Source organism: Agelaius phoeniceus, chromosome 1 (genome assembly GCF_051311805.1).
Source record: "Agelaius phoeniceus isolate bAgePho1 chromosome 1, bAgePho1.hap1, whole genome shotgun sequence".
In the NCBI taxonomy this organism is placed as follows: domain Eukaryota; kingdom Metazoa; phylum Chordata; class Aves; order Passeriformes; family Icteridae; genus Agelaius; species Agelaius phoeniceus.
The window spans coordinates 41625198-41638993 of NC_135265.1; the positions used below are offsets into that span (position 1 = coordinate 41625198).

The 13796-nt window shown below is 37.5% G+C and overlaps 1 protein-coding gene across 7 annotated transcripts in view; it reads left to right on the plus strand.

Moving 5' to 3' along the window:
• RBMS3 (RNA binding motif single stranded interacting protein 3) overlaps positions 1-13796 on the plus strand; it is a 705639-nt gene that overhangs the window by 607329 nt on the left and 84514 nt on the right. For all 7 annotated transcript variants that reach the window (XM_077177065.1, XM_077177068.1, XM_077177076.1 and 4 more), the window contains one exon: positions 7849-7955. In XM_077177065.1, coding sequence (XP_077033180.1) covers positions 7849-7955 — 107 coding nt within the window. The remainder of the gene's footprint in view (positions 1-7848; positions 7956-13796) is intronic.

Genomic DNA, 13796 nt, shown 5'->3' on the forward strand with positions numbered 1-13796 from the left:
AAACATGATAGTCTCACTTCTTTTGTACATGGCTTTTCCAGTGAGGAACGAATCCAAGGAAGTCTATCAAAGTGTTTTCTGGAGGAGATATTTACCCAGCTGAATTACTTGTTTTGCAATTAGAATTGGCTCATTAAAAGCATGTCCCCTAAATTTCAGTTTGAAACAGATCCTGTTTGAAAGTCATAGAAAAAAAAACCACTGGGTTTAAGCATAGGTGTGTGAAATTATTTGTGCAAACTGATGCACATGTTTAGTTGATTTAGTTGCACAGTTATTCAGTAAGAGGATCAACTCTTCTGCTGGAAAGGCTCTAGGAGAAATTTTAAAACTGCAGAATAAATCACTCCTTTCACTTCCTTTTCATCCAGTGGTTAAAGATTGTGAGAAGCTGTCACAGCACTGGTTACAAAGGATGAACCACAGCTGGAATTTTTCAACATTATGCTGGGGACCTCCAATAGGGCAGAACTTTGCTGTATCATCAAGTTTGAGAAAGCTGATTTCTGTGGCAAAACCCATGGGCCTGAGTCTGTTCTTGATTATGCTTACCTCAAATTTAAAATTGGGTACAGTAGAGAGGCTTTGGGATCAGTGAGAATGTCTAATTTCTGTGAGCTCAGTCTTTTGTTTAAAATAAAGGCAGAATCCAATGTTAAAATGCAGAGTATTTCATAATGATTTAATAGTTAATAAAATTAAGTAATAAAATTCTAAATTCTATTCTGTATTTGCTCACCATGCATTCATTCTCTCCAACAGAGACCAGCACTAGAGTTGGATGAGAAATGGAGTTTGTGAAATAAAAATAGACCATCATATTACAACGTTTCATCAAGATTTTAATACTGTATCTCAGTTTTTCTATTTTGATTGATTTAACTTTTCATACCATATTGAAGCATCTGTTCCTATAACCTTTACAACAGTTCCTCCTTATCAGCAGATTGGAGTGAAGCACTTTAATAGGCCTGAATCAGGCGCTCCCAGTCCACTGTTCCATTGAAAATTTAAAAAGGAAAATAGTTTTAAAAAAACCCAAACAGACTGTAAAATGAATGTTGCAGTTTCTTATAGAAAGGCGACTCCAGTTTCTGGTCTGCTCTAACAAATATTTATGGACATTTCAGCAAGAATAGAATTAAACAGAAGTTTTCCATGTAGGTGCTTGAGTGTTGAGATTGATTGCAGCAAGATCTGTTCCACACTTCCGTGTTGACCTGTTGTTTCTCCATACATATGGTTACCTGTTCCACCTGCTCTAAGTAATTTGTGTTTCACAGGATAGAAGTCCTAACTTTTTGCTTGATACATTGTTTCTTTCTGAAATTTATTTTTCTTTTCTAAGATGTTCTTGCTCTTTAGAAGCAATTATTATACAAAAAGATGAAAGGATTGCTTCCAATTTCTTAAGACAAAGAGGAGAACAAGAGATAATTACTTAAGCTCTGATGCAATTTATCAAAAGTAGATCACGTCCTTTTTCTTGTTTACCCAAATAGATGTTTGCTCTATATTTTTTCACTTTGGTGTCCTTTTCTATTAACTGTTCCCCCAATTTCTATAATTATGTTGTGAAAGTGAAGTTTTATAGAAACTAAAATGCAGTGATAACTCATTGTTTTGCTTTCATAATCATCTGTACAAATCCAATTAATATCATGTAGTTAAGTTTAATAAAATACTGGTAAATCTGCAAAGATGGAGAAAGGCCTTGAGGGGAAGCTGAATGAGGAGTGGCTGAGGTCACTTGGTCTGTTCAGCCTGAAGAAGAGGAGACTGAGGGGAGACCTCATCATAATCCACAACTTCCCCATGAAGGAACGTGGAGGGGCAGGCACTGAGCTCTCCTCTGTGGTGACCAGTGACAAGACCCAAGGAAATGGCCTGAAGTTGTTTCAGGGGAGGTCTAGGCTGGGTGTTAGGAAAAGATTCTTCACCCCAAAGGTGTTTGGGCACTGGAGGAGGCTCCCCAGGGAACTGATCACAGCACCAAGCCTGACAGAGCTCAAGAAGCATTTGAACACTCTCAGGTCCATGGTGTGACTCTTGAGGCTGTTCCATGCAGGACCAGCCTGGAGATGGAATTTGATGATCCTAGTGGACCATGATATTCTGTGATTCCAAATAAGGATATTCTATGATTCCATGATATATGCTGTATATGGCTCAACCTCTGTTAAAAGCTAACTCTTGTAAACATTAAGAGTCTCCTGTGCCATCACATCCTGTATCATGGACTTCTGGGACAAAATCTATGACTCTGTCCTTTAACAGCTCTATGCAGGACAGGATGAAGTGGTTATTTGCCATATTATTTATGGTTTTCCTTACTCAGCTAACATTGTGTCCTTACACGTCCTATTCTGTCACATACCATCTTTTGTAATTCTTCTTCATCTTCATTTCCCAAGAGCAGAATAGCTATGGTTTTGTTTTATAATCTTCCTTGAAGTTCAGGTTTTGTTTGTGTATGACTTTGAGATGAAAAAGTAATGTGTGGCAGGACTTTCCTAGAAGCCAGTGGACTCACTAGAGCAGAGAGTGACTCTATTGATGGAGTCCTGGAACTTCTACATTTTCAAAGCTTACAAGAGCAACATTCATTTTGTAAATAAACTCTGCAGGCTCCGTAAATACCATAGTCCTGCTGAGTACATCCATCTGAGCCCAGATATTAAATCAAAACTTAAACTTGCTCTGTCCTGCCTTGCTGTATAGCTTTTGTGTCTCTCATGTCTCCCTGTGAAATACTGTCTCCTTACGAAATGGATTTGATGTTACCATAAGGTGAAGTTTTTCCTAAAGACTACAAATGTTTGATCTATAACAGACAAAGAGTTTGGTTCTTACATGGGTGTTTCAATCAGATGTTCTGTGTTATTTGCCCATGATAATGTTACCAAACTACTTAAAATTTGGAAGGCAGTTAGGAATTAAAATAGTTATCAGAGCTTGGTCAGTATGACTGCTTGATCTAATTGTGAATCCAATTATTACTGTGCACAGTTTTTTATTGTGGAGGAGGATTTGCCAAGGCTGAAAAAGAAATCAATCCAACTTTCTCATTAAAACATACTTTGAAAAAAATCATTATTATGCACTGACCATTCATTGTCATACCAATGACTTTTTAATTATTTTTCTTCACATTAACAAATAGAGGTGGCTAAAGATGTACATGAATGTTCACAATGCACATAGCTGTTTTTACTGAAAATGTTACTTTCATTGTTGCAAAAAATGAGAAGAGACTAAACTCTTCCTCACATGCTGAAAAATACTCTGTCTTCAAAAATATTCACAGTAAAAGCAGCTAAGATGCATAAAAATGTCCTGTTACTGCTTTTTGTATACGTAATTCTTGCCATTGCTGGACAGATGATGCTAAATGACAGTGGGAAACAAGCTTTTCTCAGTAACTCTTAAGACAGTAGAAGTTTCAGAGCACCTGAAATAATGAAAAAGTCTCACCAAATGCAAATGACAGCTTTCATCTTCCTTTATGAAGCACATGCTCATGAATATATACATTTTTGCACATGTAGGAGCTCAAGTGTATCTGCCTTCCGATGAATGAAAGAATACGGAAATTATGTATTCAGAATTAGTTAGGAGTTTGCTTTATTTTGTTGAATTCTCCAATTTAATTGAAATTCCTTCCTGAGCTGGAACATTTCTTAGAGACTGCCAGATTTGAGAAGGGGGCACTGTTACCCCTTCTCCTTCCTTCAGAAGTTTTTGTGCTATTTAAGTAGCAGTGTTGCTTTTGGTGATGCTAACAGCCTTTTGGCAGTTCTGTGCTGTTTGTCTGCACAATCTGTCCATCTAAAGTAGCAGAGCATGAGAAGCTGATCTCCTGAGGGAACTCCAACAATATCGACAGGCTTGATTGACATAAAACCAGTCTCTCTCTTTCACCTCCACTGAACTCTCTGAGTAAATTCAGGGCCTGACTGAAGTGAGATAGGGTTTTAGCCATTGACTTCCATGGGAACTGAATTTGAACACTAGCAGCTACTGCCCTCTCCTAAGGCAGCCCTGAATATCTTGGCAAATGCTGTTTAGAAGCACTATCAATTTGATCCCACTTCCTTCTCAAGACTGAAAGCCAAGTTCAGGACTATTTATGTCTTATTAACTAGAGAAGGCTTTGGATGGGAACTGCGGCAAGCATTTAAGTCTTCGCCTTGAAAAATGGGTTATGGCTTAATGAACCTTGTTCAGGTTAAAGCAGTTATTTATTCTTGGTATTTGTGTTTGTTGCTGTCAGGTAGAAGTCAATGAAAGAGCAGTGCCTTCTATCTTGAAGAGTTTATCAGGATGGAATAGCCTGAAATTTGTTTCAAGTGAATCAATTCTCACTTTTTTAACGGGAAAATAGCAACAGTAGATTTTCCAGATATGCTTCAAAATACCACATATGCTTAAATCTTAGAGGATGTCAAGAACCATATAAAAAGATCTGCTTATCACTTCAAAATGTGAACATCTACAGATATCCAAATTACATTTTCTATTAAGTCAGAAGTACAAAAGGTGAGAGAAGAGGCAGAGAGACAGGCATTTATTTTCAGTCCATGTGTTCATACAGAGGAAAAAGAGAAAAGTAAAAATGCAGGCCATAAATTGAAGACTGTCTACATGGAATGGAAAAGAAAAGAAGCTGAAAAGCTTTAAATATTCCCTTTTTTCTTTCCTCCCCTTCTGAAGTATTTGGGGTGAAATATACCACTTCTACTGCAACCCATGGATATTATTTATCTAATGTTGATATTGTTTGTCTAGTTCCTAAATATTTTCTTTTATTAATTGATAACCATGGTACCTAATTGTTATCCTTTTCTTGGCTGAAGTAAATTTATTATTTTTAAAACATGTTGGAAATTTAGTGAAACCATTAAAAAAGAATTCTACGTAGAAAGAATTATGCTCACATGGTGGAATGGGATGTTGTCTTTGTAGTATCTTCTGTTGCTCTGTATTTGACCAGTAAGAATGATGGTACTAATATTTGGGTGCATCTGATCTTGGAAGGCCTAGAGGACCTTTCTTACAAAGCATTTCTAAAGGGCTGAAGTAAACCAAGAAACCAAGATTTGAGCTCTTCTATGTACTTAGGGCAACATCTTTGAGCTCCCGAGACTGTTACATTCTACTTTATGTCCTGAAAAAAGAGAGTTTATTAATTACTAATTTGGTTTTATATATATATTTATATTTATATTTATATTTATATTTATATTTATATTTATATTTATATTTATATTTATATTTATATTTATATTTATATTTATATATAGGTTACCATAATTGTTTCAGGAGTAAACCACCATTAGGACCTACACCACTTCAGATTTAGGATAATCTGTCTTGTTTGATGCTGCATCCCTGTGTTTAGGGGAAAAAAAACAACAAAACCCTGAAAATCCTCAACCCAAACCATCCTATACAGGCTCTGTCTTCCTGTCAGAACATTTTGGTTTGAAATTTTTACTTCTTTTAAAGTTGGTCAATACAGACTGACTTTATCCACAGAATTACCCTCAGTTTATCATAGAGGAATATAATTTCCCATGCAGAAATTTGCCTGTATAGAGCATTGTCCTTTCCCACCTTCTTTCCAACCTCCTGAAAAGTCTCTACAATATTTTTTTCATATTTTTTCTAGATGGAGTTAGTAAAGTTGTTTGGTAGCTCTGTTCGATCTCGATCAACCTTAGGAAGCCACTAATTAACAAATACAAGGTTGTCAGATGGTAATGCTGGAGTGGGGAATTCTGGAAATGGTAACAGCTTCCTATTTGTGGTTGGCCAAATAGAGGATGTGTAGATTTCCTAGCTTGTTAAACCACATCACAGTACATGGGCTGATAGCAGATGTGTTCATTACCAGATGATCAGGGTGTGTGTAAATATCCACTGTGCAGATGATTTTTGCATGGTCCTCCTGACGGTATCATATGTTGCTTGGTACTTGTTCAGTGCTTAAAACAAAAAGCTTTTGAAGCTTCAGATGTGATGTTTAATAGGCCTTTCTCTAATGCTGGCTTAGCACCTGCTCCTCCCTCAGAATCACATCAAAGTGAACTCTAAGTAACCACTCTGAAATCATGCAGCATCAGGCCATGGAGTAAAACCAGTGAAAGCACAGGGCAATCAGCCCTGTGAAGTCTCTCCATCTGCAGAAAGAATCTCCATAGTCACCTGGATGCTTTTAAACCTTCATTATTTTAAATTTAAAATGGTTGGCTGAGCATTGCTTCTAGAAAAATCTGATACAGTAATCAAAGTTGGAGGTGGGGAAGGACCTCTGGGGTCACACAGTCGAGCTTTCTGCCAATAATGGATTGTTTCCTGCAGTTCAGTTTCTAGTGACCTTGAAAATTACTAGCCTGTATAAATTGGTAATGAAAAAACAAAGCTGTTGTAGCTTCAGAAGTAGACAAAGTGATGCTGTCCCAATGTGAAATTGTGGTTTTGATATGAGATTCTCTCTGTGCATTGTTTCATGGTTGAAGTTTTTAGGTGATCACAGTTTTAATTTATACTTTCTGACCCATTTTGAATTGGCTATAATCAGGAGGTTGGTGGAGGTTAACTTGTTCCTATACCACATGAACTTGTCCCTTAACCAAATCATAATTTTTATTACAAATAAATAAGTCAACAACTTGATTAGCCCCCCCACCCAAAAATTTTCTTCATGTCTCTGCAGTTGTATTGTTTCAAGATTTCTAGCCTCCCAGAAACAGGAAATGAGAAGGGAAAAAAACAGATTTCTTAGTTTTTCCATGAAAACTCTTGGTTAATTAATTACAGACTTATCATGCCTGGGAACTCAAAGATTCCTGAAGAGACTCAGATGTGACACATGATTTTTCAGCTTTTTTCAAACAGGCAGATATTGGTTTACTTCTCTGCTGATGTAGGCAATAAAGCACAGCCCTAACAGGCACCTAGTGTATGCGAGTGGGTAGAATTTGGCCTTCCTTTTAAGGATTAAGCAGGAGAGACAAGCTCCCACCAGCAGAGTAATTAAAGTTTTGGCTAAAAAAATATTTTAGGAGTCTGTGAAAAGCTGGGTAGATGGGAAAGAGATCCCAAGACACCAAGTTCCCTTCCTGCTGTGCCCGTTTGATGTGTGTTAATTTCTTCTCTAGGGGGCCCTATTATGGTCTGTCTTTTGGGGTGTGCAGTGCTCTGATTATCCTTTCTTCCTGGGACTCTGGCCCCTCCTGACTATTGTATTCACACACTCCAGATCTCACTTGGAGAGGAAAAGGGTTTTCTCAGCTGCCAACTTGCTTAAAAGAAGGACTTAAGAGGAAAAAAAAAAAAAGCTGATTGGACCGGGCTTGGCAAAAGTCTCCATTTTATTCTGTTTAGTCAGATTTTTAAAGGACTGGATGTTGAGAAACACCAAAATAGTGAGAACACTTATTCCTTAAGCAGGTTCTTGCAAAGGTTTTACAATTAAAAACAGAAAGCTGCTTTAGTAAAGCAGTGTTTATCCTTGCACTAATGCTGGTCATGAATACGTGTCTAACTTAGCTGGAACTAATGCCTGACTATACTGTTCCACTACAGCAACTTAACATTCTGCGTAGGCTGATTATTTTTTCAACAATATTTGCTAAATTCTTTTAAGGGCTGCCAGTATATATTTTTTGAAGCTTAGTTAATAAGAACAGCTGCCAGTGGAGTCAAGGCTAAAAGAGGCAAAAAATATCTGCAGAAGGCAAGATTTTACTTCAAAAGATCAGTATTACAAAGCACTACTGTTGCTGGTATAATCACTTTCTTTGGGGGGGATGCTAATATAGACTGGGTTTCTTGTCTTCACAGCCCCCACTGAGCCTTTGCTGTGCAAATTTGCTGATGGAGGGCAAAAGAAGCGCCAGAATCAAAGCAAATACACACAGAATGGAAGGCCGTGGCCCAGAGAAGGAGAGGTAAGTGCCACGTAGCAATTATTTTCCTGGGGTTTGGCAGAAGTCAGTGACAGACCTGGAAGTCTACCTTTCAGACTGGGAAGAAATCAGATTGCACACAAAATGCAATAGTTTCATACAGAAAAAGCTATGTAGGCAGTGGGGAGATGGAGGTTTATGATAATGTGCAGAGTGTAAAGTTACAGGAAAGGAGAATTTCCGAGCTTGGTGTGGAACTGTGCACAGCCTGGTCCCACTGTGAGTGCTCTGCAGGCAGACCTGAGCTGAGGATTCTCTTACTGGTGAGCCATCAGCAACCAAGGTGTGCCTTTTACAAACCAAATCAATTTGCACTGAAGCAACTCAACAATGTTATTTCCTCTGTCTAGTTTCTGATGGTAAAATATCCTTAGGGAATATGAGAGCTGTTTCAAAAGAGAGATGTGCATCCAGATGTAGGGTCCATGTAAAAGTTTTCTGGAAGCTTATCTGAGCTGAGCTCTTCATTCTGTTCAAGACAAAGCAATTTACAGTAGCCTCAGCTGCATCATGTATACAACATTTTATAATAATCTAATGGTTGCTCTCTGCTCTGCTGCAAGGAGTCTGTTACTGGAGTTTCTTTTCTGTGTGAAGTGACTCCATATGAGGGTGAAATAAGAAAGGCATTTTTTGATTCTTCAAGAGTTTGTTTACTGTTTTTGAATTTTATTACTGAAAAAAAGACTTGAACAAATAAAGGAGATGTGATCACAGTGCCTGCTTATACATGGTGTTAGCTATGAAGGCTGAAGGACTTGCAAGTATTTCTATCCTAAGCAACTATTCTTCATGTTTATGATTGAGCCTTCAAGGAAAAAAAGTGCTGGTCTCAGTGGTGCTCCTCTAGAATACAAGTTGTGGGGGAAATGGGGGGAAGGTTTCTTTTTTTGGGTGGGGGGGGTGAGTGTTGCTATGTTTACTTCAATTTTACAAGGCAAACTAAAAAAACAAAAAAGAAAATTATTTGCTGTTTCTAAGTTACATGTTTCTAGAGTATTTCTGCTTTTTTGTAACTACTTGGTTTTTCTAGCTGATACTTTTCAGACCATTAGTTTATGACATATATACTCTAGCACTATTGGTGAGCTCCCAAAACAAAGGCCTTTTGAAAGTGTAGAAATTTCTCCCAGCATCCCATGGTTGTTCTACGCTGTTCCAAAAGCAAAGGATCCCTTTTTAGCTCTGTGGGCTGAAAATCCCAGTGTGGCAGACATGTTTGCTATGGGACATTGCAGAAGTCTCCAAAGGCTCATTGCAGTATTTCACACTGTATGTCCAAAAAATGGAGTTATTTTCTCAGGAGCCATTATGGTGTGTCATATTAGGGATCTACTGAGGAATAAGTGCCCAAGAAGTACTTCAAGCAGTAGACTCAGGTCAGCCTTTACATAGCTTGAAAAACAAAGATTTATGTATAGGAGACAACAATAAGGTCAACAATTCATATTTTAAAGACCTCTAAATCCTTGTTTAAAAAGTAAATGCCATCACAGCTATTATCTCCGCTGTTTTATACTTCCTTCAGTTCAAATCAATAATAAAAAAGAATATAAAGTTAAAGCCAGCAAGTCACCATTATGCCTGTGGCCTCAGGGCATCAGCTTATTGCATCTTGTATAGTTCATTTGTTGCTAGTGGAGTGGTGCCTATGAAGCACAGTGATATCCTGGTAACCTGGAGGCAGGGTGTGGCTGGTGTGTTTGTAGTATCAACGCTTAAAAACTGATTTTCAGTGCTGGAAGACATCATTCCTTGTTGTTGATTGCAGTTGAGTACAGAGTGGTTGTCATGGTATAATGTACAAACATGAAAAGATGGTAAAGACACAAACTCAGAAATATTTCAGGCTAGATTTTCTCTGTTTACTAACATCTGGTTAATACCTTGCTGCACATTGAACATTTACTACCCAGAGCATCAAAGACAAGAATGCATGTTCTCCTTGAGGGTCCCTCATTTATTGAATTTCTTCCCCACTGTTTATTTTCTTATTTCCAATGTAAAATCTTTCTGTATAATTACTCTTACATTTCATATGCAATGTGGTTTTTCAAACTCTTTGTCCTTTAACAATTTTATTCTAGAAACAGTTGTTTTTAGAATTCAGTTGTTCTTTAGGTAGCAGCACTTGAGTAACCCTCCTACAGTAATTTCTGTAGGTTTTAATTTCTTTTAATTTCTTTTTGAAAGAACAGGCGGTGTGAGTAGTGAAAAACAACTGATCTATGATAAGTGCCATAGTTCTGATGACAAATGGGATCTGGAAATATTCCCTTCACCTCTGCTCTTACTTGGTTTCTTCCCCAAATAAAAGTATTGAAACAGCATCCAAGGGATTACTCCCTTAGTGTTCCCACCCTGGCCAAATCCTGTGGTATCTAGACCAAGATGTATTTTGGCTATTGTTCAGATAAGCCTTTGCATTCATGAACACTTTAGTGAAGGGCATTTCTAAAACATCTGAGGTTTAACCAGCCTTAGCACTGAGCGTGCAAAAGGATTATTTCTTGGAAGAGCAGATCCGAGAGAAATGACAGCAACAGTTCTGTCACTGGCCTCAGACTTGAGCTCTGCCAGTACTCTGCTGCAGGAAGGGAATGGCAGGAGATTTAGTGAGGAGGAGCAGGTTTGCTGTAGTCATGCTGTTCTCAGAGGTTTTGCTCTCTTTTATGAAGAGTTTCTATGGAATTTTATAAGATAGGATTTCTCCTGGTTTTTTTGTGAAGTTGTCAGGTTATGCTGCAGAATGTAGTAGAAATTCCTATCTTACATCTTTGTAGATTGCTTCATAACCATACATAATTGGCTGTTAAATTGCCTGCCCTTTTAAAGTCAAATATTTAGCAATACACTGAATTTCTCTTGGGATTTTTGGGAGGTCGGTGGCGGGGGGTGGGTTTTGTGCTTGGTTATTTGGCCAACTGTAACCAGGGAAGAATGGCAGATCTTGAGTAGTGCTTTCTAGTCCTTACCCTTACACTCTTGTTTGGAGTCTCAGGAAATGTTCGGCGGATTTACTGAGACATTTAACTGAGTGTTTGTGATGGTTGACCAGTTTTGGACTACAGAGCTGAGAGGTTATATTAGTGATGGCTTTATATAAGGCTGTCAAATTAGGCATCTAATAGACAGGTGCAATAAATGTACAGTGAAACCTGCAAGTGTTGGAAATATTTGCAGTGGAATTCTGACCCAGCAACTGGCATAATTTCTGCACAAAGTTCAGCCATTTCTTTTTTGGGCTAGCTTCTCCTCACACTGGTTTAATTAAGCACTCTGTTTTGCAACTTAACCTGTCAAGATTATATTGAGGTGGTGATAGAGGATAATCATATTCAAATTCTGTCTGTAAAATATTTGATTCAATTTGCCTTTAAATTGCAATTGACAAGTCGAGAAGTGGGTGACATAAATCTCCAAAAATGTTTTAGTCAAAAATGCACCCAGGGAACAAGTGTAGTCACAAATTGAGATCAGATTGGATTAAAAAGCGCAACATAAATTTTGCAACATAATCTTCTATTGCAGATTTAATGAAACCTTGTTTTGGTTATTCAGAAATAAAGTCTTTTGATACATATATTTAAGAGCAGATTTATTTGAAAATTATGTGGTAGACAGGGAGAATTTTGCCTACAGTTTATTACTGTTTTCTAGAAATTGTAGCTTTTCTCCGTCTGGTGAGCCCAATGTGATTAAGGTTTTTTTAATGGTCACAGTATCTTGGACTCTTTGATATTTCATTTGCAAGTTTCTGTAAAATTTGTTCTATTTAAATAGCTGCATTGTCTTGTAAGAGAGGACCACCCTTACAGTATTGTTGCATATATCACAACAGTGAAATGCAGCATTGAATGCATTGAATTTGGTCTGATGTCTATAATGATATTCAATAATGGCCATTGAATTTGGTCTGATGTCTGTAATGATACTCAATAATTGTCACTAATAATTCTTCCATTGATTGCTTTTTTGCTTCCATAATCTAAGTTGCATTTTTTATTTCTAAAGAGCCAATAGGTTACCTTCCTTTCCTTCCCCTTCTTCTCTTCTTCCGTACTCTTTTCTACTTTATTTTCTTTCAAGCTCAGTTCATGGAATATCCAAAGAATTAAGCAAGTTTTTAATTCTTTCTTAAAAAATAAAATTACGTGGTAGCTTGGGAATGTTGCTTTTGTAACAGTTTCTCTTTTTGTCCACTATTCATTACAACTTTGCCTAATGTAAACAGCAGTTTAGAGAGAAAAACATACAATAGGTAAGACACTTCCCAAATTTTTTGTAAAGTCAGTACCAGTGAAGGGCTGAAGCAATTGATCCTGGTGCCAATGGTCTCTTCTTTACCAGCAGATGCATTTAGAAATAATTAGTAGTTCTCTTCCAGGCCTATTTATAAGTCAGGCATGGAATTTTTTTTATGCTTCCAAGGAGATAGGTACTACTTAGTTGTATTCTGTAATCCTGAATGTCTAGACAAGTAACTTTTCTTATACCTAGACAAGTATAAACTTTTCTTTGCTGTGAGAGTCAATTCCCAGTTCTGTCGAGATAAGCACTAGTACCCTCATATGTAAACAACCCACAAAGACATTTACTATATATATTTAGCATGCCTGCAATTAAACATTGGCACTTTGCATGCTTATTTTCAACAAAAGCTCAGTTTAACAGAGAGAGGCATTGAACCTGAAAAGAAGCCCTCTCTCCAGAGGGAGAAAGAGAAGGGCAAAAGATAACTGACCAGTAGGTGAAAAGATCTAGAATAATGACCCAAGGTGCTGTTGCTGTGGGCAACATTTTGAAAAGATGCCTCAGTGGCTCAAATACCAAAAATCAATTTGGATTTTGAACTTATAAAGTAGATAGAAATATTTGAAAAGTACACAGAAATATTTTAAACCAATAGCCTATATGAAATCGCTGTCAATGCAATCAGGATTTTAAAAGGGCCATGGTTTGGTTAAAATAGAATCAGCAATGTACCTGTCCCTAGAGATCAGTTTTCTTTGTTTTCATTTTAGCTTTGAATTTCCTTCTCTGGTGAAAAATGTCATGCCATTTGCCCTGGAGATTTTCCTGCAGCTGGGTTCTCCTCCAAATTCTGACGCTAAAACAGTGTTTTCTTAGGCAGAATAATCAAATGTTGGAAACAGGGAAAGGACATACCTTTTTCTGTTGTATCCCCAACAGATATCAGGAGTGCTGCCAGCCACCCCTAGAATTCTTCCCAACTCACTGCAGCACCCACATCTAATGTGCAAATGTGAGTGTAATACACAGCTGGTACTGGATCACACTCATGGCAGAATGGGGATACCAGATCCCCAAAAGCAGATCATGTGTAGGCATGAAGATGACATGGTGGAATGTGTTGAGTGGCTGTGGAAACAGAATAATTGTGTTATATTATATATGTTCTCTTTTGCTTTTGTTTTGGGTTTTTTTTTTTTAATTCTGTAGTCTTTGGCACTTGTATTTTAACTAATAGATGAGTTGAAGAGAGAAGTGACTCAATCCCAAGAACAGAAGCTGTGTATGTCAGACTTCCATTCCAGTTCTGTAGGACAAAAGGGTTTCTTGTCATTCATTTGGGTATCTGAACTTGTTATTGTGTTTATCAGAGCAGTCTCTGATGTTCTGAGGTTCATGAATCACTTCCCAAGTTTAACAATAGTGTATACTTTCCTCTCCACAATACTTTTCCCCTCAGAATCTGCAGCTTCTTAAGGAGCACACATCACTGGGAAATGCTCCATTCCTTTCATATACATCTAGACTAAGAGGTGCCACATTTATATTCTAGATTTCTCCTTCTCTAAA